Source organism: Chiloscyllium plagiosum, unplaced genomic scaffold (genome assembly GCF_037043375.1).
Source record: "Chiloscyllium plagiosum isolate Xiang-an unplaced genomic scaffold, Cpla_swu_hap1 HiC_scaffold_44, whole genome shotgun sequence".
In the NCBI taxonomy this organism is placed as follows: Eukaryota; Metazoa; Chordata; class Chondrichthyes; order Orectolobiformes; family Hemiscylliidae; genus Chiloscyllium; species Chiloscyllium plagiosum.
In genome coordinates this window covers 5,342,106-5,360,095 of record NW_028270182.1, presented here as the reverse complement: position 1 = coordinate 5,360,095, position 17,990 = coordinate 5,342,106, and the positions used below count along the sequence as shown (strand labels likewise).

General features: G+C 48.7%; 1 protein-coding gene across 1 annotated transcript in view; it reads right to left on the bottom strand.

The window, feature by feature from the left end:
* Window positions 1-13,130, bottom strand: part of LOC122544296 (beta-1,3-galactosyltransferase 5-like) — a 28,870-nt gene extending 15,740 nt beyond the window's left edge. Inside the window, exons 1-2 of the mRNA XM_087982921.1 lie at window positions 12,891-13,130; window positions 6,142-6,737 (exon numbers count right to left, since the gene is read on the bottom strand). Coding sequence (XP_087839047.1) covers window positions 6,142-6,737; window positions 12,891-12,895 — 601 coding nt within the window. The 5' untranslated portion in view covers window positions 12,896-13,130. The remainder of the gene's footprint in view (window positions 1-6,141; window positions 6,738-12,890) is intronic.
* Between the last annotated feature and the right edge of the window lie 4,860 nt (window positions 13,131-17,990).

The window sequence follows — 17,990 nt, the reverse complement described above, 5'->3', positions numbered from 1 at the left end:
ATGCTGCACCCGGATGTTAGCTTTCAATGTTTCATGCAAAAGGATCTGAAAGTCCCTTTGTGTTCCAGCTTTCAGTAGCTTTTCTCTGTTTAAATAATATTCTGTTCTTTTCAGAAGAATTCTGCTCTTTCCAAAACAAGCAACATGTCATTTTCCCACACGATACTCTAATTGCCAACTTTTTGCCCGCTAACTTAACTTATCAACATCTCTTTGTAAACTGTTTGCGTCCCTGTCACAACCTGTAAGGTTAGGGAGGGGGGTAAAAAAGGAGGGGGGGGGGGTGGCGTTGCTAATTAGAAATGGTATAACGGCTGCAGAAAGGCAGTTCGAGGGGGATCTGCCTTTGGAGGTAGTATGGGCTGAAGTCAGAAATAGGAAAGGTGCAGTCACCTTGTTGGGTGTTTACTATAGGCCCCCCAATAGCAGCAGAGATGTAGAGAAACAGATTGGGAAACAGATTTTGGAAAGGTGCAGAAGCCACAGGGTAGTAGTCATGGGCGATTTCAACTTCCCAAATATTGATTGGAAGCTCTTTAGATCAAGTAGATTGGATGGGGCGGTGTTTGCGCAGTGTGTCCAGGAAGCTTTTCTAACTCAGTATGTAGATTGTCCGACCAGAGGGGAGGCCATATTGGATTTGGTACTCGGTAATGAACCGGGACAAGTGATGGGCTTGTTAGTGGGTGAACATTTTGGTGATGGTGACCACAATTCTGTGACTTTCACCTTGGTTATGGAGAGAGTCGAAGGATGAGTCAGTAAATTTGCAGATGATACAAAGATTGATGGAGTTGTGGATAGTGAGGAGGGCTGTTGTTGGCTGCAAAGGGACTTAGATATGATGCAGAGCTGGGCTGAGGAGTGGCAGATGGAGTTCAACCCTGCCAAGTGTGAGGTTGTCCATTTTGTAAAGACAAATAAGAATGCGGAATACAGGGTTAACGGTAGGGTTCTTAGTAAGGTGGAGGAACAGAGGAATCTTGGGGTCTATGTTCATAGATCTTTGAAAGTTGCCACTCAGGTGGATAGAGCTTGTAAGAAGGCCTATGGTGTATTAGCGTTCATTAGCAGAGGGATTGAATTCAAGAGTCATGAAGTGATGTTGCAACTGTACAGGACTTTGGTAAGGCCACATTTGGAGTACTGTGTGCAGTTCTGGTCACCTCACTTTAGAAAAGATGTGGAAGCTTTGGAGAGGGTGCAGAGAAGATTTACCAGGATGTTGCCTGGAATGGAGAATAGGTCGTACGAGGATAGGTTGAAAGTGCTAGGCCTTTTCTCGTTGGAACGGCGAAGGATGAGGGGTAACTTGATAGAGGTTTATAAGATGATCAGAGGAATAGATAGAGTAGACAGTCAGAAACTTTTTCCCCGGGTACAACAGAGTGTTACAAGGGGACATAAATTTAAGGTGAAGGATGGAAGGTATAGGGGAGATGTCAGGGGTGGGTTCTTTACTCAGAGAGTGGTGGGGGCATGGAATGCGCTGCCTGTGGGAGTGGCAGAGTCAGAATCTTTGGTGACCTTTAAGCGGCAATTGGATAGGTACATGGATGGGTGCTTAAGCTAGGACAAATGTTCGGCACAACATCGTGGGCCGAAGGGCCTGTTCTGTGCTGCATTGTCCTATGTTCTATGTTCTAACCTAGCTCTTTCTGTGGCCTTTCAATTCTGGCTACACTACATTTGCTTCCTTTAAGTCATTAATATATCGTGTAAAATGTTCCAGTCCCAGCACTGATCCCAGTGAAACCCTACTGGCCTTCATGTTGCCAAGCTGAATAAGAACACCTCGTCCCAACAAGTTGTTTCCTGCCCATCAGCCAATTCTCTATGTCAATATACCACCTCCAACACCACAAACGTTTATTTTATGACTTAACCTTTTGTAAGGTACTTTGTCAAATACAACATGCCTCCCCTCTATCCACTCTGGTTGAGACTTTTGCAAAGAACTCAGATACAAGTTCCCTTTCATGAAGGTGGCACGGTGGCTCAGTGGTTAGCATTGCTGCCTCACAGCACCAGGGACCCGGGTTCGATTCCAGCCTTGGGCGACTGACTGTGCGGAGTTTGCACATTCTCCCCGAGTCTGTGTGGATTTCGTCTGGGTGCTCTGGTTTCCTCCCACAATCCAAAGATGTGCAGGTCAGGTGAATTGGCTATGCTAAATTGCCCATAGTGTTAGGTGCATTAGTCAGGAGTGAATATAGGGTAGGGGAGTGGATTTGGGTGGGTCACTCTTCGGAGGGTCGGTGTGGACTTGTTGGGCTGAAGGGCCTGTTTCTATACTGTAGAGAATCTAATTAAAAGTCATGTTGACTCTGCTTGATCAGATCATGATTTCTCAAATTACTTAAGAGTCATAGAGATATACAGCACGGAAACAGACCCTTCAGTCCAACCTGTCCATGCCGACCAGATATCCCAACCCAATCTAGTCCCACCTGCCAGGACCCGGCCCATCTCCCTCCAAACCCTTCCCATTCATATACCCATCCAGATGTCTTTTAAATGTTGTAATTGTTCCAGCCTCCATCACTTCCTCTGGCAGCTCATTCCATACACGCACCACCCTCTGTGTGAAAAAGTTGCCCCTTAGGTCTCTTTTATATCTTTCCCCTCTCACCCTAAACCTATGCCCTCTAGTTCTGAACTCCTCGACCCCAGGAAAAAGACTTTGCCTACTTACCCTATCCATGCCCCTCATAATTTCAGAAACCTCTATAAGGTCATGCCTCAGCCTCTGATGCTCCAATATACCACCTCCAACACCACAAACGTTTATTTCATGACTTAACCATTGGTAAGGTACTTTGTCAAATACAACATACCACCTCTCCAAGAAAAACAGCCCCAGCCTGTTCAACCTCTCCCTATAGCTCAAATTACTTCCTCCATAGTTTACATATATCTGTTCAACAATAGATACCAACTGACTTATAGGTGTGACATATTGGCAGTTTTCCAATCTGCCAGCACTGCTCCAGAGTCCAAGTTTTTGTAGAAAATTAGACCCAATTCATTCACTATCTCTGTAGCTACTTATTTTAGGATGCTTGGGTGCAAGGTAACAGAGGCAAGAGATTTGTGTCATTAGCCTTTTTATTTTGCCTAAAACTACTTCTCCAGTGGTAATATTTAATTCCTCCTCCTGGAGTCTTTAATGTTAATGGGAGGCACAAAAAGTATCTTCCACCCTAAAGACTGATGCGAAGTATCTGTTTAACTTCTCTGCCATTTCCTTGTTCACCACAACGACCTCGTCAGATTGATTCGCTAAATGGTGGAGAAGTTCAGCTGGTCGGGCAGCTACAATGGAGAGAAAAGGCAATGGGAAGGAGTCAGCCCACTGGCGCCATCGCTAGACTGCCAATCCAGAAAGTGGGCAAATGCTCTGGGAACCAGGCTCAAATTCCAACACAGCTGATCGAAAAAAAAAAATCTGGAATTGAATAATCTACCGTGAAACTGCTGTCAATTGTTGGGAAAACCCCATCTGGTTCACTAATGACTTTCAGGGAAGGAAATGTACCATTCTCACCTGGCCTGGCTTACATGACCAGACCCACAGCAATGACGTCTTCTCTCAACTGCCCTCTGAAATGGCCTAGCAAGCCACTCAGTTCAAGGGCAGCTCGGGACAGACAATAAATGTGGCCTGTCCACGGTTCACGAATGAGTGAAAACAGGAAATGGTTAACGGTGGGGTCCAATATCACTGTTCTTCAGAATTGCCCATGGCGTTGGGATAATATATTAGCACAGACAGAGGATTCATGAACGGAGAGAAAGCAGAGAATTAGGAGAAATGGCATAAGGAAGATAGCAGTTTGTAACTGTGTAGTAAAACAGGGTTTAACACTGGAACTTGAGCTTTATTCGTGAACTATACAGGGAGATGATAATATATCCAAACTCACTCACAACACAAAGTGAAGTGGGAATGCAAATTGAGAGAAGGCACAAAGAAATTACACAGATACAGATAGTTTTTGTGATTGGGCAATAAAGTGGCCGATTGAGAATGATGTGAGGACTTTCACTTTGGTCCTAAGAATACAAAAGCAGAATTTTTGAAAAGGTGCAAAACTTGTAAATGCTTCTGATCAGAGAACTGGAGGCACTCAAACTGGGACAAAAAGGTTAGCATGCAGATACAGCATGCAATTAGAAAGGCAACTGGCATTCCAGCCTTAATTATAAGCAGATTAGAATACAAGTATAAAGAGGTCTTGCTACAATTGTAGAGAGTGTCTATTGAGAACACACATGGAATAATGCCTGCAATTATGATCCCATATTTTTTCCACAACAGCATTTGGATGGGTATATGAATAGGAAGGGTTTGGAGGGATATGGGCTGGGTGCTGGCAGGTGGGACTAGATTAGGTTGGGATATCTGGTCAGCATGGACGGGTTGGACCGAAGGGTCTGTTTCCATGCTGTCCATCTCTATGACTCTGTGACTCTAGTGTCCTAGGCCCACCAATCTTCAGCTGCTTCATCAACGACCTTCCCTATGTCATCAGGTCAGAAGTGGGGATGTTTGCCGATGATTGCAGTGTTCAGCACCATTCCGGACTCCTCACGTACGGAAGCAGTCCATGCTCAAATGCAACAAGATCTGGACAATATCCAGGCTTGGGCCGATAAGTGGCAATTAGCATTGACGGCACACAAATGCCAGACAATAACCATCACCAATAAGAGACACTGTAACCACTGCCTCTTTTCATTCAACAGCATTGCCATCACTGAATCCCCTACTGTCAACATCCTTGGGGTTACCATTGACCAGAAACTTAACTTGACTCACCACATAAACACAGTGGCTTCAAGAGCAGGTCAGAGACAAGAGGTACTGCGGTCAGTAATTCACCTCCTGACACCCCAAAGCCTGACCCACCATCTACAAGGCACAAGTCAGGAGGGTGAGGGAATACTCCCCACTTGCCCCTGGATGGGGGTAGCTCCAACAACACTCAAGAAGCTCGACACCATCCAGGGACAAAGCCGCCCACGCTTGATTGGCCCCACGTCCACAAACATCCCCTCTCTCCCTTACCCACCGACGCTCAGTAGCAGCAGTGTGTACCATCTACAAGATGCACTGCAGAAACTCACCAAAGATCCTTAGGCAGCACCTTCCAAACCCACGGCCACTTCCATCTAGAAGGACAAGGGGCAGCAGATACATGGGAACACCAGCCCCTGCAAGTTCCCCTCTGAGCCCCTCACCATCCTGACTTGGAAATATATCACTGTTCCTTCACAGTTGTTGGGTCAAAATCCTGGAATTCCCTCCCTATCGGCATTGTGGGTCAACAATCAGCAAGTGGACTGCAGCAATTCAAGATGGCAGCTCACCACCACCTTCACAAGGGGCAAATAGGGATGGGCTATCAATGCTGGCCAGCCAGCGACACCCAAGTCACAGAAATGAATAATAAATAAACCCACTCAGACCTTCCACTTAGTCCATCTAACCAACCCACTGATTCCACAACCATCCCCCTAAATTCAAACTACTCCCCCAAATCCTTGACCTGCAGTCATTGTTTTTACCACTCTACTACCTGAGCCCATTACTCCACCTTGAACATAACTAGCCCGCCCTGACCATCCAACTCGATCCCTGACCTGACCAGTGCACCTTGACCCCCAAACACACCTACTGACCAGGTGCACACAACCTCCTGACAACTAACACCCCCAATCCCACCCAACTCACAACTGACCCCCAATCATCCGCACTGTGCCAGTAGAAAAGGAGGTCAGACTTTAATTGCTGTAAAAATTATGTTTAAAACAAACAAAGGCAGCTTAAATAAAAATAGAAATTGAGGGAGAAAGTCAGCAACTCTGGCAGCATCTGAGGAAAGTAAAACATTTTGAATTTAGTCTGATTCATCTGTTGTCTCTACACAGATGTCTCCAAGCCTGTTACGTTACTCCAATTTATTTTGTTCCACATTGTCAATTTTTTTAAAAATTCTTTACAGGTGTTAGCTAAACAGCTGGGTTGTGTCAAGCAATAGCAGGACCCATCACCAGCAACCCACCGTCACCAACAATTCACCAGAAACTCTTTCGACAGATCCATTCATGCAGCTGCTCGGTCCGCAAGGCACTCACCTTTCACGAAAAAGTCTGCCGCCGTGCACTCCTCATTCAGCCATTGCAGGAGGCAGCTTATCTTCAGGGTTAAATTGGCGCGATGCTCTTCAAAATCCCACACAATGATGTCCCCATAATAACGGGACTCGTAAGCTATGAGCTCCATCAATTTGTCATTGCGGGACATGGCTAACATAAAAACCGTGACGACCAGGTAGTTCTTAATTTGTTGCCGCTTGGCGTAGGCTCTTCTCAACGCTAACCTCCTACTGAACGAATTCGGATGAGAGTTGGTCGCGATTAACAGGAACGAGCTGTTCTCCGGTGCAGAGCACATTTCAGGGTGGCTAATCTTAACGTCACAACTGTACTCTTGCATGTAGCCGTACTCCTTCCGATAGCGGTTCAAGTCCATGTGGTAAGTGGTGTTCCCATCAGTCAGGTTGATCGATTGTCTGTGGTAGAGTTCTTTGGAGGCATTCACTTTCCTTGGAGAAGGAACGGAGTTCTTGACAAATTTATTCATAACGTTGGCTTTCAACCAAGAAGAATCCAAGAGGTGAATAGCAACAAAGCCCACTGTCATCAGGCCAATTACACAGTACACCATGTTCCTAAATGGGAGGCACGGGAGTCAGTGTCGCTACATCCCAAGGACAAGATAGGAGGTAGAGAATATCGCTTTATATACAGTCATAGAGATGTACAGCACGGAAACAGACTCTTCGGTCCAACCCGTCCACGCCGACCAGATATCCCAACCCAATCTAATCCCACCTGCCAGCACCCGGCCCATATCCCTCCAAACCCTTCCTATTCATATACCCATCCAAATGCCTCTTAAACATTGCAATTGTACCAGCCTCCACCACTTCCTCATTCCATACACGTACCACCCTCTGCGTGAAAAAGTTGCCCCTCAGGTCTCTCTTATATCTTTCCCCTCTCACCCTAAACCTATGCCCTCTACTTCTGGACTCCCCGACCCCAGTGAAAAGGCTTTGTCTATTTACCCTATCCATGCCCCTCATGATTTTATAAACCTCTATAAGGTCACCCCTCAGCCTCTGACGCTCCAGGGAAAACAGCCCCAGCCTGTTCAGCCTCTCCCTATAGCTCAAAACCTCCAACCCTGGCAACATCCTTGTAAATCTTTTCTGAACCCTTTCAAGTTTCACAACATCTTTCCGATAGGAAGGAGACCAGAATTGCACGCAATAATCCAACAGTGGCCTAACCAATGTCTTGTACAGCCACAACATGACCTCCCAACTCCTGTACTCAATACTCTGACCAATAAAGGAAAGCATACCAAACTCGTTCTTCACTATCCTATCTACCTGCGACCCCACTTGCAAGCAGCTATGAACCTGGACTCCAAGGTCTCTTTGTTCAGCTACACTCCCTAGGACCTTACCATTAAGTGTATAAGTCCTGCTAAGATTAGCTTTCCCAAAACGCTGCACCTCACATTTATCTGAATTAAACTCCATCTGCCATTTCTCAGCCCATTGGCCCATCTGATCAAGATCACGTTGTAAGCTCAGGTAACCTTCTTTGCTGTCCACTACACCTCCAATTTTAGTGTCATCAGCAAACTTACTAACTGTACCTCTTATGCTCACATCCAAATCATTTATATAAATGATGAAAAGTAATGAACCCAGCACCGATCCTTGTGGCACTCCACTGGTCACAGGCCTCCAGTCTGAAAAACAACCCTCCACCACCACCCTCTGTCTTCTACCTTTTGAGCCAGTTCTGTATCCAAATGGCTAGTTCTCCCTGTATTCCATGAGATCTAACCTTGCTAATCAGTCTCCCATGGGGAACCTTGTCAAATGCCTTATCCTCGACTGCAATGATTTTAAAAGTTTTCCAAAGCTCCTCTGAGCTATGGAGAAAGTGAGGACTGCAGATGCTAGAGATCAGAGTCGAGAGCGCAGTGCAGTTCGATTCTCCTGCTCCTCGGATGCTACCTGACTGCTGTGCTTTTCCAGCACCACACTCTCAACTCCTCTGAGCTTTGGAAAGGGTTCAGAGGAGATTTACTAGGATTTACTTGCCTGGGATGGAGGGAAGGTTTTATGAGGAAAGGCTGAGGGACTTGAGGCTGTTTTCGGTAGAGAGAAGAAGGCTGAGAGGCGACTTCATTGAGACATATAAGGTAATCAGAGGGTTAGATAAGGTTCACAGTGAGAGCCCTTTTCCTGGGATGGTGATGGCTAACACAAGGTGACATAGCTTTAAATTGAGGGGTGACAGATTTAGGACAGATGTCAGAGGTAGTTTCTTTACTCAGAGAGTAGCAGGGGCATGGAATGTACTGTCTGCAACAGTAGTAGACTCATTAATTTTATGGGCATTTAAATGGTCATTGGATAAACATATGGACAAGAATGCAATAGTGTCGGTGAGATGGGCTTCAGATTGATTTCACAGATCGGTGCAACATCGAGGGCCAACGGGCCTGTATTACGCTGGAATATTCTATGTTCTGTGTTCGAGGTGGGGAGCAACAAGGACCACTGCCATCAGTCCAGTTACACAGTACAGGCTGGGCCTAAATGGGAGGCAACCATCAGGCACTGAAGTCAGTGTTGCTACATCCCAGGGACAAGATAGGCGCGAGAGAATATCGCTTTATATCCCAGACTGCAATAGCTTTAAAAGAGGCTGTTGTGGCACAGTGGTAGTGTCCCTGCCTCTAGAGCAGGAGGCCTGGGTTCAAGTCCCACCCACTACGGAGGGGTGTCATAACATCTCTCTGAACAGGTTGATCAGGAATATCAATACTGGAAGGCGCCTACTTGAGAATCTCATTCTGACCACTAGGTCAGAGCCAGGGACAATACTCTCTGCGCCAGAAGGCTTTCAATTGGTCAGAAAAGGATAATATTCAAACAAATGGATGAGGTAAAAACCAGAATATTGCTCTGTAGCCAACCAATAGCGCCCCTGCCTCCCCCTCTTCCCACCCTGAGTCATCGAACCTCCTGAACCAGTCAACACTTCCATGAATAGATCGAGCTACCCAGCCACCCCACGTGGAGCAAACACATTGCACCAATCCGCTCACCAAATGACCAGTGTATCCATAATCAACTGAGTCAACTGTTAGAATCAAATAGCAATTTACAGCCACTTATATTGATGAAAATACCATGAGATGTGGACAGGTCACCACAGTTCGACGCCATCTTAATTACAGAAACGATAAGAGTTAAAAATCACACAACACCAGGTTATAGTCCAACAGGTTCATTTGGAAGCGCTAGCTTTTAGAGCACTGCTCCTTCATCAGGTGGTTATGGAGTATAAGAGCGTAAGACACAGAATTGAGAGCAAACATTTACAGTGTGATGTAACTGAAATTACACATTGAAAAAGGGCTGGATTGTTTGTTAAGTCTCTCATCTTTTAGAATGACCATGTTGGTTTCAGTTCTTTCATATGTAAATCCCAGAACGTTTTTCTTAAAGTTACATTCTGCAAAAGGGATTGACAAAATCTTAAAAGAATTCATGCAGTTTTTGAGCAAAAAAAAATGTAATTCTGCAAGTACAAGTTCACCCCACAAACTTAGATATATGTGTATGTGTGTGTGTATGCGCGCGTGCACGCAAGGGGGGAGTGCGAGTGTCTGTGAGAGTGTGTGTATATGAGTGTGTGTATGTGAGTGTGTGTATGTGAGTGTGTGTGCGTGCGGGGGGGAGTATGACTGTCTATGAGAGAGTGTGTGTATGTGAGTGTGAGAGTGTGTGTGCGGGGGGAGTGTGAGTGTCTGGTGTGAGTATGAGAGTGTGGGTATGTGCACGGGGGGGGGGGGGGAGTGTGAGTATCTGTGAGAGAGTGCGTGTGTGTGTGCGCGCGCGGGGGGGGAGTGAGTGTCTGTGAGAGAGTGTGTGTATATGAGTGAGTGTGTGGGGGAGGGGGGGAGTGTGAGTGCCAGTGAGAGTGTGTGTGTATGTGAGTGTGTGTGTATGTGAGTGTGTGCGCGCAGGGGGAGTGTGAGTGTGTGTGCGCACGCGGGGGAATGTGAGTGTCTGTGAGAGTGTGTGTATGTGAGTGTGTGTGCATGCGGGGGGGAGTATGACTGTCTATGAGAGTGTGTGTGTATGAGTGTGAGTGTGTGTGCGGGGGGAGTGTGAGTGTCTGTGAGAGTGTCTGAGTGTGTGTGTGTGTGTGCGCGTGGGGGGAGTGTGTCTGTGAGAGTGCGTGTATGTGAGTGTGACTGTGTGCGCGCAGAGGGGTGTGTGAGTGTCTGTGAGTGAGTGTGTGCGGGGGGGAGTGTGAGTGTCTGGTGTGAGTATGTGAGTGTGGGTGGGTGCGCGCGGGGGGAGAGTGTGAGTATCTGTGAGAGAGTGTGCGTATATGAGTGTGTGTGTGTGTGTGTGTGTGTGGGGGGGGGGGGGGGAGTGTGAGTGCCAGTGAGAGTGTGTGTGTATGTGAGTGTGTGTGCGCGCGCGAGGGAGAGTGTGAGTGTCTGTGAGAGTGTGTGTATGTGAGTGTGGGTGCATGCGCGGGGGGGGGAGTGAGTGTTTGTGAGAGAGTGTGTGTGCGTGCGGGGAGAGAGTGTGTGAGAGTGTAAAGGGGTATAAGTCTGTGAGAGGGTGTGTGGGCATGTGAGTGTGGGTGTGTTTGTGTGAGTGTATGAGGGAAGGGTCTGTGTCACAGACACTCATACCCCCTCCCCCCCACACACACAAACACGCACAGTTTGTGGGGTGAATTTGTACTTGCAGAATTACATTTTATTTTGCTCAAAAACTGCATGAATCCATGTAAGATTCTGTAAATCCCTTTTTTAGAAATATAATCAGTCTGAACATAGTGACACAGACAGTCTCACACACCTCACACCTTCAATGCATTATCTGGGCCAACTCAGCACCAATTATTAAAGTTCACTTGAGAAATTAAAAACCACACAACAACAGGTTAAAGTCTAACAGGTTTAACCTGTTGGATTATAACCTGGTGTTGTGTGGTTTTTAACTTTGTGCAGCCCAGCCCAACACCAGAATCTCCAAATTATGTTCACTTGAGAATGGAACTTTAAAAAGTTCTCGAATTTGCATATGAAAAAATTGAAACCAACATGTTCATTCTAAAAGATGACTTAACAAATAATCCAAATCTTTTGCAAAATATAATTTCAGTTACATCACACTGCAAACCTTTGGTATAAATTCCGTGTCTTATGATCGCATACTCCACAACCACATGAAGGGGCAGCGCTCCGAAAGCTAGTGCTTCCAAATAAATCTGTTGGACTCTTACCTGGTGGTGGGTGATTTTTAACTTTGTCCACCCCATTCCAACACCTTCACCTCCAAATCAGAAATGATGGAAGCTCGGGCAAAGTTCATTTGCTATCGTTTGCACCCCCCCACCGCAGTTCCTGGGTACAGGGCAGGTCCTAAGACTGCCAAACCAAACATTTGCAAACCAAGGTGAAAGTGGTACTGCAGATGCTGGAGATCAGAGTCAAGGTTACGGTGGTGTTCGAAAAGCACAGCAGGTCAGATAGCATCCAAGGAGCAGGAGGATCGACACTTCGGGCAAAAGCCCTATATTTCCAAACTGAACCCACTACAGTCCCGTACACACACACACACATATACACTCTCAGACACAGACTCACACACACACACTCTCAGACACACACACACAGACACACACACAAATACACACACACTTACACAGACACACACAGAGATGCACACATACTCACACAGACACAGTGGCTAGCACTGCTGCCTCACAGCGCCAGAGACCCGGGTTCAATTCCCGCCTCAGGCGACTGACTGTGCGGAGTTTGCACGTTCTCCCCGTGTCTGCGTGGGTTTCCTCCGGATGCTCCGGTTTCCTCCCACAGTCCAAAGATGTGCAGGTCAGGTGAATTGGCCACGAGAAATTGCCCAGTGTTAGGTAAGGGGTAAATGTAGGGGTATGGGTGGGTTACGCTTCGGCGGGTCATTGTGGACTTGTTGGGCCGAAGGGCCTGTTTCCACACTGTAATCTAATCTAATCTAATCTAATCTAATCAGACACACACGTAGACAGACACACACACGTAGACAGACACATAGACACACACACATAGACAGATCTCCATGCATACACACACACACAGACACAGATCCACACACTCTCACACAGAGACACAGACACACACTTAGACACACACATGCAGACAGACACCCACACACACAGGCACACTCACAGACACACACAGCATCACACGCAGACCCAAGCTCACACCGACACAGACAGATACACACACTGACCTAGACACACACACTCACATACACAGACACACTCACATACACACAGACACACATACTCACATACACATAGGCACACACACTCACAGACTCACACACAAAAGCACACAGACACACGCTCACACAATCACAAAAGCACAGACACACTGACCCAGACACACACAGAGACCCAGATACACACACTCACGGACACACACAGACCCGGACACACACAGACCCAGACACACACAGACCCAGACACACACACTCACGGACACACACTCACAGACGCACCCAGTCACACACAGAAAACCGAAAGACAGCCACCAATCCAGTCAAACACACTGGTGAGCAGAATCAAAATCAGAAATAGGAGAGCTCTGCAGCACGGACAGAAAACCAGTCCCGAGGAAGGGTGACAGGGTTCGCCCGTTTCTCTCTGCCGGAGATTTTCCATCGATTTCTGGTTGACTCTCTGACAGAAAGCTGCGCGCCTACCTCATGATGGTTCACTTCCGACCTCTGCGGCGACACCTCTGCTCCTCTCACCAGCTCTGGCCATCCCAAGCTCAGGGCGGCTTCCGCACGATGGGATGGGGGTGGGAGGGGAATGGACCAGCCTGCCGGGGAAGTGAGTGCAAGTCAGGCGCAGGAGGTCTCCCATCCACCCCACCCTACCCTGGGGCGTCTCCCTGGGATGGGCAGGGGACAGGGCGGTTGCTCCCCTGGGTAAACCTCAATTCCCCAGTGGGAGGTGCACACTTGCAGTCGGCAAGGACTGACTGAGGATCCTGGAGGTGGGAAACAACAGCACGAATTTCTGGAAAGGCTCAGCACAGAACCCCCACTGTTTGGAAACAGGCCCTTCCAGTTACTTCTGCCCCCTACCAACGCCACTCACCTACATCCTGCTGACACCCCCCCAGATCCCACTGTCACCCACCCACCCACCCACCCCAGATCCCACTGTCACCCACCCACCCACCCACCCCAGATCCCACTGTCACCCACCCACCCACCCACCCCAGATCCCACTGTCACCCACCCACCCACCCACCCCAGATCCCACTGTCACCCACCCACCCACCCACCCCAGATCCCACTGTCACCCACCCACCCACCCACCCCAGATCCCACTGTCACCCACCCACCCACCCCAGATCCCACTGTCACCCACCCACCCACCCCAGATCCCACTGTCACCCACCCACCCCCCCCAGATCCCACTGTCACCCACCCAGATCCCACTGTCACCCACCCAGATCCCACTGTCACCCACCCCCCCAGATCCCACTGTCACCCACCAGATCCCACTGTCACCCACCCACCCCCCCAGATCCCACTGTCACCATCCCCGGCCCCCAGAACCCTGCTGCATTCCCCCCACACCCACACCAGATCCCAGCTCCCCAACCCTGGTAAAAACAATGACTGCAGATGCTAGGAACCAGATTCTGGATCAGTGGTGCTGGAAGAGCACAGCAGTTCAGGCAGCATCCGAGGAGCAGCGAAATCAATGTTTCGGGCAAAATCCTGATGAAGGGCTTTCGCCCGAATCATCGATTTCGCTGCTCCTCGGATGCTGCCTGAACTGCTGTGCTCTTCCAGCACCACTAATCCAGCTCCCAGCCCTGCCGAGTTTTCACCATCCCTCCAGACCTCCCCCTCACTGAGGACGAACGATCAGTCCTCAGCAAAGGACTCACCTTCATCCCCCTCCGTCCACGCATCAATGAATTTAATATCCGCTGCCTCCGCCTCCGAGCTTACTTTCACAATCAGGATTCCCGCCCACCTTCCGAGGACCCCTTCGCCCACCTCCAACACACTGCATCCACCTGGACACCCCGCGCTGGCCTATTACCTGCCCTCGACCTCTTCATTTCCAACTGCCGCCGGAACATTAACCGCCTCAACCTGTCTACCCCCCTCCCCCACTCCAACCTCTCACCCTCACAACGCGCAGCCCTCCAATCCCTCTGTTCTAATCCCAACCTCACCATCAAACCAGCGGATAAAGGGGGTGCGGTGGTAGTCTGGCGCACTGACCTCTACACCGCTGAAGCCAGATGCCAACTCGAGGACACCTCTTCCTACTGCCCCCTCGATCATGACCCCACCCCCATCACCAAACCATCATCTCCCAGACCATACAGAACCTCATCACTTCAGGAGATCACCCACCCACAGCTTCCAACCTCATAGTCCAGGAACCCCGCACTGCCCGGTTCTACCTCCTTCCCAAGATCCACAAGCCTGACCACCCTGGCCGACCCATTGTCTCAGCATGCTCCTGCCTCACTGAACTCATCTCTACCTAGCTTGACACTGTCCTATCCCCCCTAGTCCAGGAACTCCCCACATACGTTTGAGACACCACCCACGCCCTCCACCTCCTCCAAGACTTCCGTTTCCCCGGCCCCCAATGCCTGATCTTCACCATGGATATCCAATCCCTCTACACCTCCATCCGCCATGACCAGGGCCTCCAAGCCCTCCGTTTTTTCCCCTCCCGACGTTCCCAACAGTACCCTTCCACCGACACTCTCATTCATTTGGTCGAACTGGTCCTCACCCTTTACAATTTCTCCTTCAAATCCTCCCACTTCCTCCAGACCAAAGGGGTAGCCATGGGCACACATATGGGCCCCAGCTATGCCTGTCTCTTGGTTGGCTACATAGAACAGTTGATCTTCCGTAATTACACCGGCACCACTCCCCACCTCTTTCCTCCGCTACATTGATGACTGCATTGGCGCCACCTCATGCTCCCGCGAGGAGGTTGAGCAATTCATCAACTTCACCAACGCATTCCACCCTGACCTTAAATTTACCTGGACCATCTCTGACACCTCCCTCCCCTTCCTGGACCTCTGCATCTCCATTAATGACGACCGACTTGACACTGACATTTTTTACAAACCCACCGACTCCCACAGCTACCTGGATTACACCTCTTCCCACCCTACCTCTTGCAAAAGTGCCATCCCGTATTCCCAATTCCTCCACCTCCGCTGTATCTGCTCCCAGGAGGACTAGTTCCACCACAGAACACACCAGATGGCCTCCTTCTTTAGAGACCGCAATTTCCCTTCCCATGTGGTTAAAGATGCCCTCCAACGCATCTCGTCCACATCCCGCACCTCCGCCCTCAGACCCCACCCCTCCAACCGTAACAAGGACAGAACGCCCCTGGTGCTCACCTTCCACCCTACCAACCTTCGCATAAACCAAATCATCTGCCGACATTTCCGCCACCTCCAAACGGACCCCACCACCAGGGATATATTTCCCTCCCCACCCCTTTCCACCTTCCACAAAGACCGTTCCCTCCATGACTACCTGGTCAGGTCCACGCCCCCCTACAACCCACCCTCCCATCCTGGCACCTTCCCCTGCCACTGCAGGAATTGCAAAACCTGTGCCCACATCTCCTCCCTCACCTCCATCCAAGGCCCTAAAGGAGCCTTCCACATCCATCAAATATCATTTATTGTATCCGTTGCTCCCGATGCGGTCTCCTCTACATTGGGGAGACTGGACGCCTCCCAGCAGAGCGCTTTAGGGAACATCTCCGGGACACCCACACTAATCAACCACACCGCCCTGTGGCCCAACATTTCAACTCCCCCCTCCCACTCTGCCGAAGACATGGAGGTTCTGGGCCTCCTTCACCGCCGCTCCCTCACCACCAGACACCTGGAGGAAGAACGCCTCATCTTCCGCCTCGGAACACTTCAACCCCAGGGCATCAATGTGGACTCCAACAGTTTCTTCATTTCCCCTTCCCCCACCTCACCCTAGTTCCAAACTTCCAGCTCAGCACTGTCCCATGACTTGTCCTACCTGCCTATCTTCTTTTCCACCTATCCACTCCACCCTCCTCCTCGACCTATCACCTTCATCCCCTCCCCCACTCACCTATTGTACTCTATGCTACTTTCTCCCCACCCCCACCCTCCTCTCATTTATCTCTCCACCCTTCAAGCTCTCTGCCTTTATTCCTGATGAAGGGCTTTTGCCCGAAACGTCGATTTTCCTGCTCCTCGGATGCTGCCTGAACTGCTGTGCTCTTCCAGCATCACTCTAATCCAGAATCTGGTTTCCAGCATCTGCAGTCATTGTTTTTACCAACAAGTCCACACCAACCCTCCAAAGATTAACCCACCCAGACTCATTCCCCTATTACCGTACATTTATCCCTGCCTAATGCACCTAACTTGCACACTCCATGCCAATCAGATATCCTAACCAATCTAGTCCCATTTGCCAGCACCTGGCCCATATGCCTCCAAACCCTTCCTATTCATATACCCAGCTGAAAATGTGTTGCTGGAAAAGCGCAGCAGGTCAGGCAGCATCCAAGGAACAGGAGAATCGATGTTTCGGGCATAAGCCCTTCTTCAGGAACCTGAAGAAGGGCTTATGCCCGAAACGTCAATTCTCCTGTCCCTTGGATGCTGCCTGACCTGCTGCGCTTTTCCAGCAACACATTTTCAGCTCCGATCTCCAGCATCTGCAGTCCTCACTTTCTCCTCTATTCATATACCCATCCAGATAAATGTTATAATTGAACCGTCCCCCTGGCAGCTCATTCCATACACGTACCACCCACTGCATGAAAAAGTTGCCCCATAGGTCTCTTTTATATCTTTCCCCCCTCACCCTAAATCTCTGCCCTCTAGTTCTGGACTCCCCCACCCCAGGGAAGAGACTTTGTTTATTTATCCTATCATTGCCCCTCATGATTCTATAAACCTTGACAGGGACCCCTCAGCCTCCGAAGCTCCAGGGAAAACAGCCCCACCCTATTCAACCTCTCCCTATAGCTAATCCTCCAACCCCAGCAACTTCTTTGTAAATCTTTTCCGAACCCTGTCAAGTTTCACAACACCCTTCTGATAGGAAGGAGACCAGAATTGCACACAATATTCCAAAAGTGGCCTAACCAATGTCCTGTACAGTCTCAACATGACCTCCCAACTCCTGTACTCAATACTCTGACCAATATATGTACCTTTAAATAAGATGGAAGTTAGGGTCTAGACTATCTCCTTGATATATTTAAGGGGTCTTGATCTGGTAGATAACTAATTGGAGGCTCTTGTCAAGATAAAAATCTTTAATTCCAGCTTGAGTTTAAAATTATTGGACTCAAAGACAGTGAGTGGTGAGTGTTAATGTTATTTTCAGGTGTTCAGTTGGTTTGAGCAGGGTGTTCCGTAATGGATCGTTCAGTCATTAAAGGTTTCCTGGGGTCGAAGAACTCACTTAGCTGCTTTAAAGAATGTCAACAAGGCAAAGCTTTTGGAATTGGCAGATAAATTGGAGTTGGAGTTGCTGATTTCTGCGAGGAAGGGGAAATCATTGCAGCCATTACTCTGCATTTACAATCGCCAGGAATGCAAACAGAATAGTTGCAAATAAAGCAGCACAAATATGAAAAGGAACTGAAACAGTTTGAATGATGATTAAAAGCAGAGGAAAAAGCAAGAGGAAGGAAAGCTCTAGCAGAAGACACAGGGAGAAAGGAAGAAGTCTTGAACTTCAGAAGTCTGCATTGAAAGTTGACTTCAAATGGTGGAGAAGATAGAAGAT